The sequence below is a fragment of the Micrasema longulum genome, unplaced genomic scaffold, assembly GCF_059751315.1.
Source record: "Micrasema longulum isolate JH-2025_06_02 unplaced genomic scaffold, ASM5975131v1 h1tg000614l, whole genome shotgun sequence".
Lineage (NCBI taxonomy): Eukaryota > Metazoa > Arthropoda > Insecta > Trichoptera > Brachycentridae > Micrasema > Micrasema longulum.
Genome location: NW_028277810.1, coordinates 467,197 through 477,421, shown reverse-complemented (window position 1 = coordinate 477,421; position 10,225 = coordinate 467,197). Strand labels below are relative to the sequence as shown.

Here is a 10,225-nt window from a genome sequence, read left to right as displayed (position 1 = left end):
TCTGCCTTCTTCTATAAGCTCGCGAATCTCTTCGGACGATTTCATAGGTTTGAATTCTAGGAGATGTTTCACTTTCTCATCGCGATCCGCCAGCACCTGGGTGATCAGATCGTGAATTTTTCCAGAAGGGGGAAAGAATCTTTAAAAACAAATTAAATAAAATATAGTACTGGTAATAGTAATAAATAATAATCGAAAAATGAGAAACAAATTTATTTACTGAAACAATACACCAAACGTAGCGCCAATTCCCAACACGACGGCCGCAGCTCTATTGCGTATTTTATAAAGTGGCGTATTTTTTGTTCGTCTAGGCTTTCGGACAGTAAGATCAACCCCTATAGCCATTCTGAAATGTAATTGACTGTGAGACGAGGTTAATTTAGCTAATAAAGCACCATTTTTGCCCAATTTGCGATTCACCGCTATTACTCCATAGACGAATAATATATACCACAGATATTGTCGAAGCTGTCATTAATCAAAGACAGTTAATAGTCTATGAGCCATAGAAGAACTTTTCTCTTGTCAAATAATTATTGTCTCTACGAGATTGCAAAAGCGAAGACTTCTAACAGCTGACAGCAATGTTAGTAAAAAGAATCAGATAAGTATCTTAAAAACTATCTCCGATTTATGAAGATATATTATTCCTTTTTATTCGTTGTCACGAAAAATCAGCACATCGCGCAGCTACCTATAAAATAAGATGAAAATAAACAATGATTTTGTTTGTGGTTATGTTCGGCTTTGATAAATTGACAGTTTGGGAACTTTAAAAGTGCACGACGTTATAGGTTATACTATTCTAAAAATGTTGTCTTATTATCGAATACTTCAAGGTAATTCTATTAACAAAAGATCTTTAATAGTTTTAAAACAAAATACTAACTCACCGACAGCGTTTTGTGGAGTTGCCAACCACGATAACCCTCTATTTTTATATGATGCAATTTTTAACCTCAAAATTTCTCTAGAATGTGATTTCTAATAAGTTGTGCTTATTTATCAATAGTTATTCTCTATCTTACGATAATACGTTTTAATTTAAGATTTAATGCATCAAAACATACGTTTATCAAATTATTTTTTAGCTAAATAATATTATTATTTGTGAAAAGTAATACATATAAATAATTTCTGTATTTTTTTAGAGGGTGCTTCTACGCGGTATTTGCTTGGACAGCTGACCAAAAGAAAGGCACACAACATATCTTACTGTCGACGGGCGACTTCAAAACAAAGCCTTATAAATCTGCCATCTTTAGTAAAAATAAAACATTATTTAATTAATAGTTTATAGTGAAACTAAAACATTCTTTCAAACTTATTACTGTCGTAATTTTTAAATATGTTTATTTAGTGCCTTATGCACTGTATTTAACCTGACTCTAGTTGGATTGACTTTACACCATAATTTAAAAGTCCAGTAGATCTCTATTTATACAAACTCCAGTCATACCGATTGCCAAATATCCAGATCGCTATCAGGAAATAAAAATTAAAGGAGATGTTTTCATATATTGAGTTTTTCTACTGACATTTCTTGGTGAAACTGCATTTTAAGTATAATAATAAAAATACTTTACCGTTTTATTCCACTTTTATTTATAATTATTTTGTAAATTTTTTACCAGTAACCGGGTTTCGTCGTAACCGACATCGTCAGACTGGTGGGAGACTAAACAAATTTCTATGTTACATACAAGTGCAAGCAGGGGTTGTAAATCATGATTTTATATAATTATGTAAATAAAAGAATTAAAATTAAAATCATTTAAGTATAAGGTAATAACAATTATAAGAATGTAAGTTTTGTTTGAATGTATATAATAAAAACTGGTGTAAAATATATAATTTTATGAAGTTTTATAATGAAAATGTATTTGAATTACATGTATTTAAATTTAATTAAAACTATAACAGGGGCCACTGGTTGGTAGTTCCATCGACAGCTATGTCTCCGGGCCCGGGGGGTAATTAAGTGATTCTCTGAAAGTAAAAATTCCCGGCAGTTAATTCTTATCGATTAGTTTCATTGTTTGTATTTTAATGGATACAATAATGGAGAATGCACGTGTGTTACTTGATTGTTTAATATTATTTTATCAGAAATTTGTTTAGTCTCCCACCAGTCTGACGATGTCGGTCACGACGAAACCCGGTCACTGGTAAAAAAATTATAAAACAATTATAAATAAAAGCGGAATAAAACTATAAAGTATTTTTATTATTATAATTAGAGATGTTTTCAATTTTAATTGAATTGGGCAATTGGCTTTTAATTTATTTCAAAAGCAATAAAATCTGGAACTTGTCAATCCGGATAGTTGGGGTTTTACTGTACCAAAAAAAGTGAAAATGGCCAGGTGTTACGCAAAATGACTTACTATTTTGTTTAGAATATAATTTTTTTTTTTTAAACAAAAAAATACTTAAGTTAAATTGGTAGATATGTCAGCAGAAATACAGAGAACATTTTTGAGAAGGAATATGGAAGTCTAAACCATTTACAGGACTTATGATCTGTCAGATGATTTAATAAGAAATAATTGAATGTTTTAATTAACAAATGTTACATTGTGTTTAAAGTTTTCCTATAACTAGTAATAATATTCTTCACCACTATTGTAACATTTATCAATCTTGCTAAATATCCCAGGGAAAAAATCCATAGTTTTTATTGCAGTTTCGTGTCTTTTGCATAAACCTGTTTTTTTACTTATTGTATTAAAAATATTGTTTTCTTTTAGTGTTGCGATCGTGGCGTCGTGGTTCAAACATCGAGAAAATTCTCCAGCGTTGTAAATAATTTAAAAGAAAACAGATTATTGTCGAATGGATATGATATTTGTCTCTCTTTGGAAACCGGATATAAAACAAATGGACTATTAAACAATATTCCCTCGACATTTTTCATCGATTCACGTTCTACACACGACCATAGATCAACAAATCAAAGGGCTAGCAGAAGACGAGGACTAAAAGATCTAGAAGATGATCCGTTTTCTGTTGAGTTAGATTCCACAACTCCCCATCAGCAGATTGAAAGTCAGAAAAAGCATTTTACAACCTACGATGAGTCAACAAAGTAAGTAACTCACAAAATAATTTATTATTTTTATTTATTTATTAAAATCTACAATTATTTATGAACTAGTATCCTAGACAACTATTTTTGACTCATTTAGGTCCAAGGTTTGAATTCTTGCTGGGTCAATTTTGACAAAGCAACATTTCATAGTCCCTAAACTGGCCCCATAAGCGTAAGACTGAACGCATTACCTTTTGAGCAACAAAAAATATTTAGATACGCTGTAATCGAAGTTCTATTGCAGTGGCCTATGCACTCCGGGATGCGAATAGGGAAATAATGATTGGTAGATCGCATGGACACTGGGCAGTAAAAACCAGGCCTCGAATCTCATCTAGCTGACCACCCCTGTGATATGCTACTCGGATGATTGTAAAATGTCATAATATATATTTTTTTTAATGCTGAAAAAACTTCCACAAAACTAAATGGTAATATTGCCTGCTAGCAAAGCAGAAATAAGCCAATAAATTCAATCACAAAACATCATTTGATGAAACATATAAAATGAATGCAAAAATTAATACTGTTATATTTTAAATTCCTAGATTTCCATTTCCTTTCTCAAAAATGTTTTCCCTCTCTGTCACAATAAATTTTGACCATTTATGTATTCATTTTCCCATCTTTATAATTATAATTTTGTGATGTTTGACTAATTAAGCGATTAATTTATACAATGACTCTTTTTATGCACATATAATATATGTTGCTTTAGAACAGGTATTTTGTATCTAGTGAAGCTGCTAGAAATATTTTTTTGCTATTTTACATATCAAGCACTTATTTAATTTTAAAAAACCTTGCGTCAAAAGGTGCATTTGAAAATTCTAAATAAATCGATCATTGTGGTTCTTTTTGCAAACTCTTGACATAGTTTTTTTTTTCTAAATACTGCGATATTTATGCCTCTTTTATGTTATTTTAGGGAAAATGGTTTAGATAATTTAACAGCCGAGTCTCGAGATTTATCACACCAAGGTATGGAATTGAATTTAACTTATATTATCCATATTGTCAGTGATACTAGAATACCACATAACTATTAGTTATATTTTTTGGCAAGGGAACCTAAAAACCACTGTTAATATATTACTTATGATTTTAATCAACCAAAAATACTGCTGGAGCATTCGAAAAACTATCATTATTTAGAGTAAAAACAGCAATAATTTAAAACTAGGGGCTCTTAGTCCCTGTAGCAAATTTATTACAGTAAAACATTTTCTTTAAAAAAATCCGGTTAAGCGGTATTGCAGTATCACCAATGATATCTCAAATTACATTATCAAGTCCTAGCCCCTCCACTCCTCTTTTACTCTTTACTTTGAATATTAATACCAATGTATTTAAAAAATATTATTTGCTCCGAAGGCATGTTTAGCACTGTCAACATATCCACCTCCGAAAAATAGTCATACCTCAAAAAATTTTGATTTTGAGTTAAATATAGAATAAATTATGAAAAACATTCTTATATCCTGTAAAATGGACATAATTCTAGCCTTACGATTAAATCACTTAATGGCTTTATGACACTCATATTTTATAGCTGCAGTTTTTAAATAGTGTCATATTTATACTATTTTCTTTATGGCAATCGAGATTTTCTTTGAAAAATGTAATAGCGTGTTTGTAGACAAATCTACATATATATGACACATTAGCATTGCTTTAAAGGATGAAAAGAAATATCAAATAAATAAAAAAGGTTTTAAGACAATAGGTATGTAATTTTAGTTTTCAAGCTCTCCTGGAAATTCTGCTTTTTTGAGTTCTCTGTTTTATCGGATGTGCGATATCTATAACCATGATATACGTAAATCTATTGTATAAGTAAATGCCATGCAGTGGCACTGAATCGAACTAAAATAACAATAATAAATGTGAATAAAAAGGTAAAATAACATTCTTACTTGAATTTCGTGATGGAAAGGCATGATTCTGGTTTGGCATCCACAAATTTGTCTAGTAGAATTTAATTTCTGTCATATATAGCTGACTCATTTATCTTTTCAACAGAAATGGAAACGATTGTCTTAAAAAATGCTGTAACATAAAAATAAAATAAAATATGTTAGCATTTTACCAATGTAAATATATGACATGTTCGTATTGCATTAAAGGGTGAACAGAAAAACAAAAATAACTCGATGAAAAATACATGGTTATAAATTTATAATTTTTAATTCCTGCAAAAACGCTTGCTTGCATCCATCGGCCACGCATCTAATATGCCACGATTTGGTTACATTTTGAACTTTGTTTGTGATGTTTCTCTATTGCCTTAAAAAACTAAATTACTTGTATTTAAACCTAAGTTGATTCTTATTCTGGATGTGACAACCCCCGGTTCTAAACATAAACTATAGTCCTTAATATATAGCTTGATTAGAATGACACTTGTCAGCAAAAGTGACAACATAACTTTGTAGTAACGTCTAAGGAGTGATTTACTTTGACACACGAAAAATCATTTGTATCTGGTATGTTAATAATTTTTTTTAATACAATGTTTGACATATAAATCAACATTAATGAATAAAATCACCTTTAAAACTAAAATAAACCTTATTATTAACGACGTTCTTACAAGGTTACGTCATTTTGCAAAAATGTTAGAGATGAGACAAATTGATCAATGTAAATCGATCGAATAATTTTTTTTAAATTTGTTATTGTTCGTAAAAAAAAGTATTTAATGTCTTATTTTTTAGTAAATAATCGTCTTAAACACACTATAACAGGCTTTTTTTTTGCGTTTTTACATCAATTTTCGGAAACAGGGTCTCATGTTTGCATTAAAAAAATGATAAAATCGATTTGATCGGTACATGATCAGTGATCAGTAATTTCCCATCACTATTGATAATAGTTTGGCAGCTGTCATTTTAATCAAGTTACATTTTAAGGACTATAGTTGCATTATTATTATCAGTGGTTGTTGAAGGATCGGTAGGGTCGGCAGGGAAACCGGCAGACATTAAAAAATTCAAAATGCTCGGTCAGACAAGTCGTACCGAGAAAGTCTAAAACGCAATGGCCATTCTTTTTAAAAATGATTTCATGTGTTTTATTATTAACTTTATTCTTAATTGTATACTAAAATAAATTTATTTTTCAGAGCATGAAAAAATTTCGAAGATTTTTCCTACGCCCCGTGTCACCTTGAATAATTTAGTCGACAAATTGAGTGGAAAGTTTTTTGAAGTCACACATAAACAGGCTTCTTCATCAAAAGGAAAGCATGCAAAATTAAAATCCTCCAATGGACCATGGACCTCTACATATGTTCTACGGTGGCCATCTCCTATGAAGATTGAAGCGTAATTCACTTTAATTTTAATCAGATAAAACCAAGAAATGTGGTATGAATTGGTATGAAATAAAATTTTTAGGCACTTGTAATATAGTGAAAAGCTTTGGTAAGATTTAAAATATTTAGTTTAGTTTATTTTTAGATCTTATCAAATCAACAGTCATGTTATGAAACCTGTTAGCATATCAATTAAATAATTGGTGCAAAATAAGCTGTTCATAATTTATAATGAAATACTGCAAATGAATCCTGTTTTTTGTTCTATCGGCATACGTTAATCTTGTTTGCTTTTTTTTTCTTCGTGGTTATGTCATACCGAATTTATATGCTATAAACTTCTAAATCATTAAAAAAGGAATGGCCCACGCTTAGACGCTAAAGTCTTTGTGGGCATTTTTTCCAAATTATGTTATAGCTTAATTTTAAGATGTATTTTTTAAAGTGTATTTTTGTAATTAAAATTCTATGTAAATACGTGTATGGAAAAATAAACAAATATATTTTTTTTTTTTTTAAAACTCGGTACCGACGTCAATGTATGGAATTGGAAAACAAGGATGAAAGTAGGCTGAATGCTGTCAAAATGCAGTTTCTCAGACTATAATAAATAATAATAAATTTTGACAGACTATGTGTGGTAAAACAATTGGTACAAGTAAAACAATGTTTGGTTTTATAGACGCACAAATGTCAAGATTTGCGCTATTGCAAAGCTTGCAAACATGCTTTATCAATAAAATTAAGAAAGTGGCGCTGCGCTGGTTTGGACATGTAGAGCAAATAGACAGCGAAAGAACGACTAAAATATTTACAATGTGAATGTTGACGGATGCAGAAAACGAGGAAGATCGAGAAAGACATGGTATGACCAAACCCACCAGTTACTCGAAGATGGACATGTCATGTCGGAATAATCGATATGCGTCTACGAGAAAATCATGTTATAAGTGTGAATGTAGAGAAAGCGAGGTCTCTATGCAAATAGTGGTGTGGCGTTCTTCCTTTCTGCCTACCGCTACGGGGAAAGTGTAATGGTTTGCTTTAACAAAATAAATATTATCGTAATAAAGTTTCTTCATTCGTTACAGAATTGGACATACGAAACAGCTTGCGGCTACCAAAGCAGCATACAAAGTCATTCACATATTATATAACAAGAAACATATAGATGAACATGGCTTGCCTATATATGATAAAGAATTCATCGATGGGTTAAAAAAAGAACTCAACAAACCTCTTGCAGTCAAAATTGACTCTAAAGATGAAGAAAAAATAAAACACCTAATCGCCGGGTACAACTCAAAAATAGGTAACTTATTTCTTTTTCTAACTAACTTTTTCTTCTAACATCATCTGCACTGCAAAACCTACTTTTTTCCATGTAAACTAAATTTGAAATTAGATGCATTTTATTTTGCATATTAAGTAATATGTAGGAAAATTAGTTACAGCTGCATTTATGTACGAGTATTATGCTCAAGAAAATACTTTTAAAAGCCATTTTTGGTAGCATTAAACATTTTCACTTATTTGTTTATAAATTTGTATAAACCACTTAATTTTTTTTCTAATTACACTTCGACCGGTTTCGAGGTTACTACCTCATCGTCAAAAAAAATTAAGTGGTTTATACAAATTTATAAACAAATAAGTGTAAAATGTCATACCACAAAGTGAAAAATGTTTTTGATAACAATAATATTGAACATTTTCATTTATTATATATGTATTTCATTTTTCAAGCTCCACTTTTGGAAGATGCCAGGGCAAAACTCCAAAACGTCGCATCGATCTTGCCCTCTATGCCGGCTGATCTCACCGCCAATGAATTGGACGAAGAAGGTATATTAAATTTACTCGCTGCTATTTGTAAGAAAAAATATATCGATGGTAAAAATGCTAAATGGCTTATGCGCCGTAATGTTAATTTTACAGGAGTTAATTCAAAGATTTTTTAAACGAAAAATGAGCATGACTTTACTTGTTTTGAAACAATGGCTAAACAATTTAGGTAAGATATGAGAAACTATTAGGTCTAATCAGATAGATACCAAATCGGATTTTAATGTAAATCTAAACAAGCAATGTCTTCACTCAACTGTATCTCTTTAGATATCGACATCTTTCATATTACTGAAAGAAAATTCAGAGAGGGTCGCCATCATTCCCCTTTCCGCACCCGATGGCGCACAGGGCGCTACATTTGGAAAATAAACGCAGCGTAGTTCGATCGTCTGCTACACGAAGTTAAAATGATCAGTCCTACGCTTCAGGTCTCAGTCCAGGATCAATGAAATATTGCAGTTTAAACAACCTTTAAAATCAATATTTCGCTTCCACCCTGCCAGGAATTGAACCCAGGACCTCAATAATGGTAGACGAATGCGCCAACCACTATCCCCACTCGATTTTCTTATTCAGGTTTTTACCTGAAAGCAGCCATCGAGTCGAAAACACTCGACCCGATTTTTGGTTTTTTTCACACACAGATCTGTATTCTACATCCGCCTGGACACAGGGATAGCTTCCTTTTACTCTAAATACTGGCTTTTTTTATTTGACCATTTTTCACATTAAAATTGTATTGGTAATATTTCTTTTATTTGTGCATTGTAATGTGTATTTAGTAATGTACATAAACATCTAATAAATAAACAGTTTGTAAAAATTCATCTAGTCTTCTGTGTTTTAGGCTACTAAAATTATGTATTTGTAACTATCTTAGAACAGGGTTACTAACCTTAGACAGTCAAAGTAACTTTATGTTAATGTCATAATTTAACATAATATGTATAAGATAAATAAATAATTATGTGATATAAATTCATTGATTTTACAAACGTTGTGTAAGGGGTTTTTTAAAAATAAATGCCAAAATTTACATCTGATATCCACGGTTGTTGGCTCATATGACGCAGCTTAAAATTCTTAGAAATGTGGATATATATAATGCAATTTTGGATAGTCACTTATACCCGTATGCAGAGACAAAACTTAAGGTGAGGAAAGTACATTCTAATCTCAAATGCGGAAAATAACCCCAAAGTGAAGACAATAGAATGTACTTTCCTCACCTTCAGTTTTGTCTCTGCATACGGGTATTACCATTGAAATCAAAATTCAAATCTTAATTTCACTTTACATCAACTTTGGAACTTTTTTGGTGTGTTCCCACCGAACAAAAAAGCACTGGAATTATTTAAAAATTTACAATATATTTGTATTTATTATTTGATGTATTTTCTAATACATGTTTGTTTAATTTTTGTTTTGTAGTTGCTGAATTGAATTCTCCGAACGTTCATAACCTCAGTGTCGGTAAGTTATCTAAGGTTTTTATAAACAAACAAAAAAACATGCAAACCATCACTCCGTTTCTCCGTAACGTCAGGCAGAGAATAGAATGCCATATCACTCTGTCTTTGCATACAAACCTGGCTTCCTTTACATTCATACATCTTCTCATTCACGCACGCCGATTATTCCGGCTTTTGACATGTCCATCTTTTAGTATTTGTTGAAGTTGGTCGTGCCATCTCTATCTCAGTCTTCCTCATTTTCTGCATCCATCAGCATTCAAATTAAAAAAAATTTTAGCTGTTCTTTCGTTGTCCATTTGCTCTACATGTCCATACCAACGTAGCACTCCTTTCTTGATTTTGTCTCAGCCTTACGCTCTGTACGGATCTCAGCATTTATTTTCAGACGTTGCATAGTAGGTGAAATAATTCGCTCAGATGAATCTCATCCACATTAATAAAGGTTACAGCTCTTTTACTTCAACGTTAACAGATCATTAACGAAAGTCAACA

The 10,225-nt window shown here is 31.2% G+C and overlaps 1 protein-coding gene across 1 annotated transcript in view; it reads left to right on the top strand.

Moving 5' to 3' along the window:
- Nucleotides 1-760: 760 nt before the first annotated feature.
- The window catches only part of LOC148280111 (ATP-dependent RNA helicase DHX30-like), a 39,569-nt gene continuing 30,104 nt past the window's right edge, over nt 761-10,225 (top strand). The window contains exons 1-8 of the mRNA XM_088228885.1: nt 761-842; nt 1,155-1,267; nt 2,754-3,091; nt 4,023-4,075; nt 6,219-6,420; nt 7,502-7,722; nt 8,157-8,255; nt 9,690-9,731. Of these exons, the coding sequence (XP_088085011.1) occupies nt 815-842; nt 1,155-1,267; nt 2,754-3,091; nt 4,023-4,075; nt 6,219-6,420; nt 7,502-7,722; nt 8,157-8,255; nt 9,690-9,731 (1,096 nt within the window). The 5' untranslated portion in view covers nt 761-814. The remainder of the gene's footprint in view (nt 843-1,154; nt 1,268-2,753; nt 3,092-4,022; nt 4,076-6,218; nt 6,421-7,501; nt 7,723-8,156; nt 8,256-9,689; nt 9,732-10,225) is intronic.